This window comes from Ambystoma mexicanum, chromosome 1p, assembly GCF_040938575.1.
Source record: "Ambystoma mexicanum isolate Mex_15411 chromosome 1p, UKY_AmexF1_1, whole genome shotgun sequence".
NCBI classification, from domain to species: Eukaryota; Metazoa; Chordata; class Amphibia; order Caudata; family Ambystomatidae; genus Ambystoma; species Ambystoma mexicanum.
In genome coordinates, this window is record NC_090921.1 from 263,568,434 (window position 1) to 263,582,922 (window position 14,489).

Consider the following 14,489-nt stretch of genomic DNA (forward strand, 5'->3'; position numbering starts at 1 on the left):
TCGGTATATATCGCTGCTGCGTGCTGGGCACGGCGAACGCGGTGGTCCCCCTGCCAACGGCCGCGTGGTGTGCAGCCGTCGTGCTACGCGGGCCACTGTTGCTCCAACACCCGTGCCTGCGGAGCCGCCCTTGGCCCCCCGGATATCTCCTGCTGGTGGAGTGCCCCTCCACGTGTGGACGGACGTTAACAACAAGTAAGAACAAGTGGGGCAACGCATGAGGAGGGAGGATCTGCTGAGGAGAGGACATTTTATCCGGCTACAGCCCTCCCTTAAACGCCTCTCCTGCACGATAGGTGGGTCTAAGCTCACTACCAACCCTGTATAGAGTCCGAGCCATACGTTGGGGCGGAGGGCGCTGGAAGACGCGGTCTACTTGAGTCTACACATGGGCCGATACGAGCAGAAGGGAGCACGCCCCAAGAAAACAGGCCCAATGGACTCCTTTGCCAATTCCCAGTCCAGCGGGTCTGCGGCGCCCGCGTCGCAGCAAGAGGACAGTCACCCTGAGTTGCCAATGGAGGAGAGGGTGGACCGATTGATGGCCATGGTTCAGAACGGCTTCCTGGCAGTGAACACTAAATTGGATGACATAGGGGCAACAATTAGCTCCTTGAAGGCGAGGGTGGACAAGGAAAGCACACGGATTACTGAGGCCGAAGGCAGGATCGCCATCAATGAAGACTCGATACAACAACATGGCCGCGATATTGCCCAGCTGAAGGGGGACCTCCGGAAAACCCTTGACAAATGCGAGGATTTGGAATCCCGTTCTAGGAGGAACAATATCCGTCTGGTTGGGGTGGCTGAAACCTTTGGCAAAGGGTCTATGGAACGTCAGGTAGAGGCCCTTCTGAAGGAACTCCTGGGTTCCGACTCCTTTTCAGACCATTTCCTTGTGGAGCGAGCACACCATACATCGGCGCCTCCGCCCAGGCCTGGAGCCCCACCTCGTATAATAATTGCCCACCTTCTCAATTATAGGGACAGAGACGCTATCCTGCGGATATCCAGGGAGAAGGGCACCCTATTCCATGAAAACAACAGAATCCACGTATATCCGGACTTTTCTACCAATGTGCAATCACTCAGGAGATCCTATGAGCCCGTCAAGAGACAACTGAGACTCCGCCAGGTCCCCTACCTTGTCTACCCAGCGAAAATGAGGATTCCACATGGAGGCAGGGCTCATTTTTTTGAAAATCCAACCGAAGCCATGCTCTATGTGGAAGCCTCCATCCCTCTACCGACCGGGGATCGGGCCGGGAACCAGAACCTGCCACCCCGGGGCGCGGTGGAGCACGACGACCCTGCGGGTTGATACCTTTTTTTGATGCCACACTGCTATAAAGTTTTAAATTGAAGCCCGCAGGGTGGCCCTGAAGGTAAATATTTGTTGGAATGGAGCCGTGCAGACTTCCTGGGTCGGCGGTCGTACGAGTGCAGCACACACCCCCAGGAGTGTTCCTAGGTTATGGTTTTAGGGGTACATCGTCCAGTTGGGGTTGATGATGCGGGAGGGGGTTGGGAGTGGAATAGGGTGTTGCCGTCCGAAATACCGGGCTTGTTGGGGGAACCCATGTTTAGGGTTGTTAGAGGTTAAAATAGAGCGCGGTTTTGCAGCAGGATACCCATTCTCCCTGCGACAGGGGCGGGAGCATGGACGTATGCCTAGTCTCAGGTACGACCATGACACAGGTCAATAAGGGCTTGAATGTTAAGATCCTTTCCTGGAACATCCGGGGGTTAAATAACACGATTAAGGCAAGGAAGATCACGGCATACATCACACGTCACAACCCTCACATTCTTTTTATGCAGGAGACACACGCGCTTGGGCAGGTCAATACTAAACTTTTACCGAGGTGGGGGTCACACAGATGCTATACAGAATAATCAGCAAAATCCAGAGGAGTGTTGACTCTCATACACCCCAAATTGTGTTTCAAATATCAGTCCAGCAAAATATACCCACAGGGTAGATACGTACTGGTGTGGGGTGAATTGGCGGGGCACCAAGTGCTTCTGATTAATACCTATGATCCCAATTTAGATGACCCACAGTTTTATTGTACAATACTGGATATGCCATCATCATCTGGGGAGACAAATACTCTGGGGTGGCGATTTCAACATGATACTGGACCAATCCCTGGATCGTTCATCGACTGTCCCCAGAACCCCCTCCAAGGCCGCACTGGTAGTAACACAATTGATGGAACAGATGGGTATGGTAGACTTATGGCGTACATTACACCCAAGCGAGAAGAAATACACCTTTTACTCGTCGGTGCACGACTCTCACTCGCGCATTGACTATTGGATCGTCAGTCAGTCCCTATCTGGGGCGATCTCCCAATGTGATATATATCCCCATACCGTTTCGGATCACTCGCCGGTATCGCTTGACATTAACTTTAGCGACGTCTCCCCCCCGGCGAGAAGATGGAGGATGCCCCCTGCAATCCTAAGAGACCCCAACATATGTGAATCATTGCATGTAGAGATTGTGGAGTTCTTAGAACTAAACGAGGGTTCGGTTGCCACCTATGCCACACTGTGGGATGCATTCAAGGCCTGGGTCCGGGGAGCCATCCTAGGCAAGTCGACTGGTATGTTGAAGTCGGTACGTGAGGAATTGGGGGTGGCCGAGACAAAAATTGACCCGTTACAGACCGAGTACAGCATCACACAGGATAAGGGAACCCTGGCGCAAATACATACCACGTTAAAAGAATTCCACAAGTTGGCCCATAGAGAAGTTCTTTATATGGGTGCTCCAGCCAAAGCCCGACGATACGGGGAAAGCAATAAGGCTGGGAGATTCCTGGCCAACATGCTTAGAACTGATAGGCACCACAACCCGATCCCGAGCATACAGACACCGAATGGGGGGACGGTGAACAAAGACCGAGACATTAATTCTGCTTTTACTGAGTTCTACTCCTCCCTCTATTCCAACCACGATAAAAAAAAACAAAGAGGATACGTTTCAATATCTGGATAATCTCGACCTTCCCACATTAACGGCCGAAACCCGTGATATACTAGACAGGCCAATCACATCAGAGGAGATTGCAGAGGCCATAAAAACTCTATCGAGCGGCCGTTCCCCCGGCTCGGACGGCCTTCCCGCGGAACTATACAAGGAATTCTCTAGTGAATTAGCCCCGATACTGCTGAAAGTGTGGGCGGAGGCAATGAGCCTGCGGGTTCTCCCGGAATCGATGCGAGAAGCAATCATCACCGTCCTTTTGAAACCCTGTAGACCGCCACAAGACATGGCGTCCTATCGAACCCTGTCTTTAATTAACACTGACGCAAAAATATTTGCAAAAGTGCTGGACACCAGACTCCTGCCATACATGCCGATCCTGGTTCATCCCGACCAGGCCGGCTTTATACCAGCCAGATCCACGGCTCTCAACCTAAGACGCCTATTCAATGTTATGGCACAGATAGACCCAGATGCCAAGGCGGCCGTGGTCGCATTAGACGCCGAGAAGGCCTTTGACTCTGTTTCCTGGGCATACCTCTTCCTGGTGCTGGAGCGGTTTGGGCTCGGCCAGTACTATATCAACTGTGTCCGATTATTATATACACAACCAACAGCTAAGGTCCTGACTAACACCACTCTCTCCCCGTCATTCCACCTACACAGGGGGACCAGGCAGGGATGTCCCTTCTCACCCATACTTTTTCGCTCTGACCATTGAACCAATGGCAGAATTCATACGTCAAAACCACTCACACAGAGGTCTTAGGATGACCGGCCCCCCTCAGATAATATCACTTTACGCTGACGACACCTTACTATATGTCCGTGACCCCAAAGAAAACATGCAACACATCATGTCTGACATACATGAATTCTCAGGACACTCGGATTATAGAATTAATATACCGAAGTCAGAAATATTTCCCCTTACTGACGGCACGGGAGACCTAGCTGAAATAGAGGGATTTAGACCTGCCCCCACCAAGGTACGTTACTTAGGGATAATGGTCGCCAGAGATAAAACCCTGTTATACACGCATAACCATGGGGAACTGTTGTCAACCCTTTCGACCAAATTTCAGATGTGGGCTGGCCTTCCACTATCCCTGTATGGCAGAGTTGCGCTACTTAAAATGGTGGTTCTCCCCAAGCTCCTATATTACTTCAATAACATCCCACTTTGGCCTGGTAAACCCTTCTTCTCGAAACTTAAATCACTCGCCTCCTCGTTTATTTGGAATGGGAAAACTGCCAGGATGGTTTGGGATAAGATGGTTGAGCCTTTCGTACAGGGAGGCATCGCGGCACCAGACTTCGAGCTTTATTATTTATGCGCGCAAGCGCAATTTGCAAAACATTGGTTCGACCCAGAGGACACTGCCCCCCACATATTGATCGAAAAGCACTCTGTTCGCCCAAACAACATACGCTCAGTCCTTCTTAACCCAAGCTATGGGGACATATGCCCGTTCGATCCGGTATACACGACCACTCATGCTTGGGCCAGACTTTACAAGAGGCTAGGACTGGAATCCCCCTACGACCCGGAAGTCCCCCTGTGGGACTTCTCCAGCATTTCCCCCACATTTGACCGAGCCCTCCAGCAATCCTGGGACCCTAACAAGCTTTTCACACTACACGACATGTTCCCGGATGGTGAGTTCTGTGACCTCACGAGCTTTACTGAAGCGGTGGGGAGGGGCCAACTTAAACGCCTTCAATATTACAGGATGAGGGCTGCTTTCTCGGCGAAGTGGCCGACATTTCCACAAGAACCCCAGTCCCATGCATGCATTAGGTCAATGGACGGTCAAGGCAAGGGGGTCTCTATGCTATATTCATTGGTGCAGACCCACTCCCCATTGCGCAATACGATGAGAAATCTGGGAACGAGACGTGGGCACTCAAATAGATGAGGTCCGCTGGGCCCGGTACTGTCAGCTTACTCGATCAGTGTCCATGAATGCTGGGCTCCGGCTGATTCAGTTCAAAGTTTTAAACCAATTACACTATTCCCCGGCCAGATTAGCTAAATTTGTGGAAAATTGCACAGGTGCCTGCCCCAAATGTGACACCCCCAATGCGGGGCCTTATCATATGTACTGGTCATGTTCGCTAATTGTGGAGTTCTGGAAGGAAGTTGCGAAGCTCCTTGAAGATATCACAGCCATCCCGGCGACGCTCTCCCCCTTGAAATACCTGCTGGGCTATATAGGCAAAGTGAAGGAAACCACGAGGCGATTATTTAACATTTCTTGTATTATTGCCCAACGCTGTATTCTTAAATGTTGGAAGTCCTCCACCGCCCCAACCAGAGCCACTTTCTTAAAAGACCTTTGTATGGTAAATGATGACGAGGAATTATTTGTATTGACGGTTCCGGCACCATGTCGCCCCAAAGATATTTGGCCATTGCTACGCTTCTACCTGTGCGGTCCTCGCCTTGACTTGCAATGTCTACTACTCTTGTACTGGTTGCTCTCATGTCTGTGATCTGTGATGTCTTCCTCTTCCCCTCCCCCCTTAAATTGAAAGCTGTAAAATAATGAAGCTATGGTCTGACATGTTTATATTGTATCTTGCTGCTGGCCTACTCTCTCAATAAAAATATGTTTAAAAAAAAAAAAGGTTTGAAGTTCGCGGTAGGAGTTTTCTTCCTTGCAGGCTAGTATACCAGGAAAGGGCTTGTAGTGGTTAGTCCTGGCAGGCGAGTGGACCAGGAAAGAAGAAGAGGGTTTGATATCTTTGTAGCAGAAAGATTTGTAAAGAAATATTGATTGAAAAGAAAGAAAAAAGTGCTTTATCATTTGGTGACAAAACAGGGGCATCACTGAGTTGTATGAACTGTCAACCAGCTGTGGTGAAATGGACATTTATTGTTTCTACAAGAAAGATTCTGTGGTTGAAAAACACTTTGATTTCTTTGAACTGAACTTTGTTGCAATTGAACTATAATCGGAGTATTCCTGAATTGATCCAGGGGGAAGGGTATACAACCCTGGTCGCAAGGAGTTCTTCTAAGAACATTTGAGGTTGAATTACAATTTTTGTTGAACTAAACTTTAGCCATATTTTCTGTGTATAATTGTGTTGTGTATTAGTGTGGAAGCCAGGTGTAGTTTGGACATTAGGCCAGTTTTCTTTAGTTTGCTAGGTAGAGATCCCTCTATTATATAGAGGAAAGCTAGGTGTTCATCAACCCCATTTTTACTTTCAATAATTGGCAAACTATGAGGAAACTCTACCTTTGTGTCAGTCTCACATTTCTGACCCCTCACAGTAGGCAATCTATTGAGCTTGAGGGTGTTCGAGGGTGGCCAGTGTGTTGATTGGTTGTGTTCAAGGATGAACCATGTGTCAGGCTTGATATAAGTCGAGGGTAACCAGTGTATGGAGCTAGGATGTAATTCAGTGGTAGCGAATATACTAAACTTGTATGTGTCTTTGGGGTAGTCCATGCATTGGGTTTGAATGAGCGTGGGGTGGGCTGGTCGATGCATTTAACTTTGAAGGCTATACCACTGTCCTCAAACCCACTAATGACTCAAACATTCTGCTTACTAAACCTAAACCACAGAATATAAAACATACGTGTATTGCAAACATAAGACCATCACAAACTACAGCGAGCCACACACAATACCAAACAAGAAACCAAGCCAACCACATACAGACACCAAATATCACAAACCAGCCGCAGTGAATGTTTTTTTTCTGAACTGAAACTACCAACAGCACATCAAAGCTCATGTGCTTTTCCCCCTCAATCCCACTAGAGGAAGAGGCTGATGCAGTAATCAACTTTAGAGAGAACCATGGCTCTGCAGACATTTGGCTTTTGTGGGATGGTGAGGAAAGGGAGAGTGCCCCTAAGGAGATGCGCTGAAAGTTGGACTTCTTGGCAAAGTGACATGTGTGGAGAGAAGGAGAGTGGAGTCAAAGATGATGCCAATGGTGTTTGCCTCACAAGTGGGTAAGGGGAGGGGTCCCAAGAAGTCTGGCCAGAGTGTGAGGTGGAAGCTGTGAGCAGGCATCCCAATGCCAACGAGGTCAGTCTTGCTGGCATCAAGACAGATATTGTCAGAGCACCGTACTGGAATAGCAGTCGGGCAGAAGGCAGGAAGAGGAGGAGGTAGGGAAAAGCAGCCAGAAAGGTGTGCGTCGTCTGTGTAATACTGAACGTGAGGAGAGTAGGTGGAGATCAGGTGGGCCAAAAGGGGCCAGGTAGATGGTGAAAAACCCTGGCGATAGGATAGAGCCCCGAGGGACACCACAAGTAGAGTGAGGTGGAAGACGGAAACTGATTCCTCTCGAACAGACCTGCCCAAGTTCAAATAAAAGAGGTAAGCCACGCCAGTGCCCTGTCCATGATGCTAGGGTATCAGACTGTTGAGGATCGAGTGGTTGACTGTGTCAAAGGCAAAGGAGAGATCGAGGAGGATCAGCACAGATTGGGAGTTTGAATTCAGATTGGAGAGTAGGTCTTCACAGGTATTTAGGAGAGCGGTTTCATTGGCTCTGGCTGCCCTGAAACTAGTTTGGTGGTCATGGAGAAGACACCCATTTCAGTGTGGAGGGTCAGTTGAGGGATGACCAGATTCTCCATGAGTTTTCTCAAGAAAGGGGTAATTGAGATGGGTCAATAGTTAGCCGAACAAGACGGGTCAGCAGCCAGCTTTATAGGAGAGGTGCACAAGGGAGTGCTTGAGAGGTTGGGGGAAAAGAGTGGTTTCAGAGATCAGCCAAGGCAGGGGCGAGAGTGTCAATGTTGTCCTTGATGGTTCTGGAGGAGCTGAGAAGCACCCGTTTTGAGGAGACTTCCATAGAGTGGACAACTTCAGAGGAGATGTCATCTGGTGCAATGTGAGAGAGGGAGGAGGGTATAGGGGGAGGGAAGAGGTGGAAGGAGGAGGGGTGAGGGAAGAGGGAGCAGATGACAGGATGTCAAGAGTCTGAGGAAAAGTGGGCGACAAATGCAGAATCAGTGCGATTTTCCCGCAATGGAAATGTTCGAGAGAGAAATGACAGAAGATTATTTGCTCAAAATAATCCTCGGTCATTTCTCCCCTGAACATTCCAGATGTGCCCAAACCCTTACCCAAACCCCCACCCACACCCCTATCCCCACCCCCAACACATCCCCACCCCTTACTTAGCGTCTCGCTGGACCCTGCGACGCCTGTTCGCTTTCACTTCTGTGATCAGGAACCGGCGCTGCAGGGCCCTTTTCATTTTTTTATTTTTAGACAGCCGCGAGGGTGTCCCCCTGCAACCCCAACACTATAGTGAGCGGGGTGTTGCGGGGGACACCCCTGCAACCTTTCTTTGGGGGTGGAGGGGGTCAGCTGCAGGGGTGTCCCCAGCAACTCCCGCAATGCCTTTTTTTTTCACTTAACCTACCCCACCAAATCATACACACCACAAAAGGTTCGAACCTTTGGGGATTGAACTTTTGGTGGTATGGATTTTAGCTCTTTTGGTAGGGTAGGTAAATTGTATTCGGTCATTTTGACTGAATCAGGAGCATAAGGACTGAGACGTGAGAGGGGAAGAGGAGACTGCAGTAGGATTGGCGAGTTCCCTGCAAATTTTACATTTTAAAGAGTTCCGCCGTGTTTGTGGCTCCAGTGATGCAAGCTTGGCCATAAACTCTTATTTTGGAGCAGGTGGAGAGTCGGTATTGCCTTTGGAGTAGGTGGCAGGTCAGTTTGTCAGGGGATGAGCTAGATGTCTTGTCACTTCCGCTCTGCACTTTTTTTTCAAAGCAGCCAAGTCAGAGTCATACCAAGAGTATTATTTGGAGACAGGCTTCATGCTAATCCTCATGACAGAGGCAAGGATGCCCAGAGCGTTAGTTATAGAGAGAAGGATGTTAGTTAGGAAACAGTTGGGGGAGAATCCAAAGAATGGGACTGGGGAGGGATGAAGGAGGAAGCAAAGGCAGCAACTGACACTTATCAATTGCATGCAGGAGAAGGAGACTGGGGACAGGGGAGTTCAAGGAAGGAGGAGATGAGAGAATGGTCAGACCAGGATAGAGGGGTGATAAAGGGGTTGGAGAGAGTAATGTCTGACGAGATGAGAGCCTCTAAGGTGTCCCCTATGGAGTGGGAAGGTGTCCAGAGGGAAGGATAGTGAGGGAGAGAGAGTTGTAAGGTCACAGGAGAGAGGTGGCTGCATCAGGAGAGTCAAGATGAATGTTGAAGTCCTCAAGGAAGATATGTTTGGGAGCGGGGAGGAAAGGTCTGCCCATTCGGAGAGGAAAAGGGAGGAAAGACCAGCGGGTGTGTAGATGGTAGCGAGTAACAGAGAAAGAAGAGGACATAAACAGCCTGCAGTCTAGGATTGAGTGGGGATGATGGCGGCAGGGACCTGCTCAGGGAAGATCTGGTGGTGGAGTGGCTCTGATCGACATGGTCTGGGGTTGGATATGATCGTGTAGCCATCAGGAAGAAGAGCGTCAAAGGCAGTGACAGTGCGGCCCTTGAACCAAGTCTCAGTATGGGCGAGGGCGTCAAGGTCTTTAAGGATGTGACAAATGTCAGAGGAGTGTTTAATGATGTCAGAGTAGAGTTGAGGGTAGCTAAGTGAAGCTGGTGACCCACTTTGAAAAATGTGCAGGGGGAACAGGGGTGCTGTGCAACCCATGGGGATGGGGTGGATGAGGGAAGGAGGGGTGGAAGATGCCCGACAAGGAGAAGGTTGGGCTGAGAGCCCTGGGTCATGAGAGTGCCATTGTGATAGATATCAATGGTGAATTTGGAAGAAAGGATGTGACCCAAGAGCACCTCCTCCATCACGTGCAGTCAGTAATGGGTGAGGAGGAGAAAGGGTATGGAACAGGTGGGTACATAGGTTAATAGATGGAACAGTAAAGAGAATGTCAGTTGTAGACAACTTGTAGGTAGAAGCTAAGAAGGTGTTTTAATTAATTTATAGGGGAAGTCGGATGGTGAGGTCTTACAGTTCTCATTGGAAGATCTTCAGCATCCTTTCTAGGTGGACGAGGGGATGTGTAACAGTAGGCCATTAAGATATTAGGCAGGGATGGGGTATCCTCAAAGGAAGAAGGGGGATACCATGTCTCATCAGATGGTGCCATGATATTCTCCCAGAGGATGTCTCCACCCACATGCGATTCTCCCAACCCCCCCCCCCTCACAGCCGCCTCAAGGGTCAGGATCAGGTAGTGGCTCCCGTCCCCTGGCCACATGGGGACGATTTCACTGCTTGTAAAGGAGGCATGACAACATCGATTCATCACACCACCTTCAGTTTCAGAACTGCTAGGGTGCCAAGAGACCACGTAATTAGCAGCAGCAGGCGGTACAAGAGAACATGTGCTGGAGGCCCAAGAAAGACAACATTTCACAGTGGGCAGAGGTTAAATTAAGGGGAATCACCAGATGTTCCCTTAATGATAAAATTAACTAGGAGGATGCATTGAAACAAGCCTATGACACATTATTCAGCTATACTGCAAATAACTGGTTAAGCAGAACTTCAATCCCCAGATGTGCCTAATCAGAGCACAGAAAAGCTCCCATGGTTGTGGACTGTGTGCACTCACAATGTTTCTCCCCCAGGATGGGCCAGGTGTTTCAGGTCTTACCAACAGTGTGGATCGGGTTTCGGAATGGTAGGAGGCCAAAGCTGTACTGGAAGACACCGCGGGCATGGAAGAGCGGCAGCGCAACACCCATCTTCTTCTGAAGGGATTCCTGCACCGCCCGGATCAGTGAGCCCCGTGGGTTCTCCACCTGGTTGAAGAGCTCGTTCTCCCCGAATGAGAAAACTGGGACGAGATGTGCCCTGCAATAAAACACCAAGAAGTTAGGCAGGTTCCACGACACAGCAAAGAGGTGGAGTTACGTAGACAGCACCTAAAGTTGAGCTTGCTCAAACTACTGCAGGAGGGATTGGTAGTGTAAGGAGTGGTACTACTAGAAAGAAGCAGAGGGACTGAAGGTGCAGCAGTGGCAGGACAGAAGTTAAAGTGCAGTGGATGCTAGAAGGAGAGAGGGAGAGGGAGAATGATAAAGGGTAAAGCAGTAGGGTGGCACGGGCAAGGTGAGCAATGGCAGCTTGGCCAAGAGGAGCATAGCCTGAGCAGGCACAAAGGAGTGCAAAAGCAACATGAGGATCAGTGGCAGGTGGTGCAAGGAGAAGTGGAGGGCATCATGCATGCAGCATTCTCACCCGTGCACCAGGGCCATCTTGATGAACCCCTTCCGACCGAGAATCTGCAGCGTCAGAGCACCTGGGCGAGCATCCAAGGACTCCGGGGGTCCCCCCACTGCAATTACAGCCACCTGCCCGCCATTCTTCTGACTCAGCAGGTGGGCAGCACTAGACTTGTCCGAAGAGACCAAGCCTGAAAAGGAAGGTGCACAGTCAGCACCCTGAGCTAACTGGATCAAAGCCATCTTGAGAGCAGATAACAGAACAGAGGTAAAACCAAGCAGGCCTGTTGGGGGTAAAAGGGCTTCCACATGCCCGAAGCAGAATATGACTTGGTGCTGGTTGGCACACCACTATCCTCCTCACACTTTCCCATGCTCAACATGAACCCTGGGTTACACCGCATAGGCCCCTCCAGCGCAAAACCATCACACAGCTTCATTGCTGGCAGAAAACGTGCACTCCTAGACTCTTCAGCATACAAAAAGACCATTCTTGAGCTGGCCGCTACTTAGCCACTGATAAAATCCAAGAACTTCACCCACCTCATCGTCCATTGTTAACACTCACCTAGGTTTCAGGCACTGCCACAACCACTCAAACTGTCCTCCACTTCTAAAATTCAGTACAAAAGTCTACCAAATTCTCCTGTACACTCTTCCCACTGACACCACTTCCTATGTTCGCACTTTCCACCACTCAACCTCTCCTGAATTGGCCCTCTTCCAATGGGCTGCCAACCCATATGCACTGCGGTTAAACCTTTATCCGAAATAAAAAATAAAAGTTACATCATTTATATGCTCACACTCATTCCTTCAACTTCTTCTCTTGTGTCCTTTACCACATGCTTTCTGGTAGCCACAGTACTACAGATCCTCAAGAAGCCTGCTCAGGATCTAACTCCTCTGCCAACTGCTGCACTGTGTCCCTCCTGCCTCTCTAGTACGAACATTTAGTCTTTGGCGGGATCAATAACTACCATGATCTTAAGGATCTATGCAACCCTGTTCAATCGGGCTTACAGAGAGAGCCACCATTTCACTGAGAAAGACTTCACCGCCTTCTCTGCTCATCTCCATTCCCATTCCCCTTGACTCAACTATCTCCCAAGAACTAATGGACCTCCTTTCTCCCTGTCCAACCCCGAAATCTTGGAATCTAGGGCTCTTCCGTCCATTCCCTTTGCTATATTTTGAAAAATGGGCCCCTCCGATACTATAGCAAGCCAAGTTGGGGTCCCACATGACTCAGTCCAAGGACATATATGTTATTTATGCACTACACCACGTTCCATGACAAATTCATCTTTCAGGTTATCCTACCACTGCTTTTTGGCTAACACCAACATGTTTTTCTTCCATTCCATCACCCCCTAAACTCTACAATAGTCTCTCTGCCATTCATCACCGACTCGCCCTCCACTTCTGTTTTGCTTCACATCTATAAAACCAAATTCATCTTTCCTCCAAAACCTCTAATCTTCCCTCTTTTCCTACCTCACCACCGCCTTCCATCTTTCCCCCCTCGCACTATCCCCTGCCTACCCCATCCTCCTAATGCGAGCAACCTTGGTGTACTTTTCAACCATAATATCAAGCACCAGCCCTTAATTACCTCTATAGCCACTGCTGCCAGTATCAATACCAGCGATATGCACATCTGCTTCTGGCACTCCCCACATACTCCTTTGCTCCCAATTAAGCATGCCACTTTGCTGCATGTATCCTTTGTAGTCTACCGCTCTTCTTCCCCACTGCCTATCTATCCGTGTGCAACAAGCCTCCCTACACATTGCTTTCACTGTCAAATCTGTCAATGGACTGTTTCCTCTCTACCCATCATCCTCCTCCCTCTCCTACAATCTTCCGATCGCAATCCCAGTGATTTGGCACCCTCCTAAATGTATGTTCCTTGTACCTTGTACCTTCGGACTCTTCCGATCCTGGTCCCCTTAACTGGCACTCCCTACAAAAAACTTCAACATTAAGTCACTCATTCATATGAGTGACTAAGATTTTAAGATGGAGGCAAATCGTAAAAGTAGCACGCTACCTCCATGTCAACATAGCCACATCTCCTAAACCCCCAATCGCCCACCATTCCTACTGCCAACACCAACCCCAAGCTGCCCTACACTTCAAAATAGAGATTCTAGCCCATACTTGCCCCAATCTACAAACACCAAACCTCTCCCCGTCTCCCTCACAACCAGTTGCTTTTCAACTACACAATGCTTTCTTGTGTAAGGCAGCTTCTCCATGAGTGTCTTCATTCGAGACGCGTTCCTCAAACACAAATTTACAGCAGCTCTTCAGTATAAGAATGTGGGCATGTCCTAATTTGAAGTAATGATCTGTTTGCATCTTTTCCACCTTTGCCCAGGTGCTTACTTCCGCCCATGATGTAGTCCCTGAAGAAGGGGATCTTGAACCAGAAGGGCAGCATCAGCAGGTGTGAGGTCAAGCCAGGAAAAAGCTGCGAGAAGCCCGTGGCCTCTGTGCAGAAGTTGCCAAAAGCACCAGCCACCAGAATCCCGTGAGGGTGAAACCCGAAGATGTAGTTGTGCTTCGGGTCCAAATCTGTGGTTTTCACCAGCTGAAGACAAAAAAAAAAAACACACAGAAGTCAAGATTAAACTGAAGAACACATGGTGAACAAGGCGTTGTGTACATTAGCACGTAATACCAATCTATGGTACATTAACGAAAAGCCAGATGATGGCCTAAACCGTGTAGAAGCAAAGAGGGACACAAAAGTAATCTGGTATTCTAAAGGAAGCTAGACACTTACTCCAATGTTGGTCAGCAATCCTTAATTGATGGCAGGTAGTAAGCCAGTTCATAGTTGCTGCAGTAACACCTTCATGCTTAGGCTCCTTCCAGCAACTGCCCTCCCACCACTGCATTCCCATTTCACACACATCCTACTCGAGAGAACCTTCCCTCTCAAATTATCACCATTTGAATACCAATGGAGACTAAAATACAACGCATCTCCTTACCTCAATCATACAAGTCAAATCACATAACAAGGATGTTAAAGCTACAGTTTGTCAATCTAACCAAATATATAAAAACACCATGAAAAGGAAGCAATCCTGAAATAAATAGGAGAGGAGAGAATGTTTATCTCACCTTCACCACACTCTCCTTATGTCACACTTACCAACTATCGAGTCTGGCAACTACCATCTTTCCTAACTATCTTCAAATGAAAACTGCAGGCACACTTATTTGTCAACTGGCAACAACATCACCCTTCTGTCACTGAACTTTTTATCATGCCTTGGACATTTCCCCAATCCTCT

General features: G+C 48.9%; 1 protein-coding gene across 1 annotated transcript in view; it reads right to left on the reverse strand.

The window, feature by feature from the left end:
* The window catches only part of LOC138568795 (2-acylglycerol O-acyltransferase 2-like), an 89,387-nt gene that overhangs the window by 30,978 nt on the left and 43,920 nt on the right, over positions 1-14,489 (reverse strand). The window contains exons 3-5 of the mRNA XM_069646571.1: positions 13,573-13,777; positions 11,198-11,372; positions 10,611-10,810 (exon numbers count right to left, since the gene is read on the reverse strand). Of these exons, the coding sequence (XP_069502672.1) occupies positions 10,611-10,810; positions 11,198-11,372; positions 13,573-13,777 (580 nt within the window). The remainder of the gene's footprint in view (positions 1-10,610; positions 10,811-11,197; positions 11,373-13,572; positions 13,778-14,489) is intronic.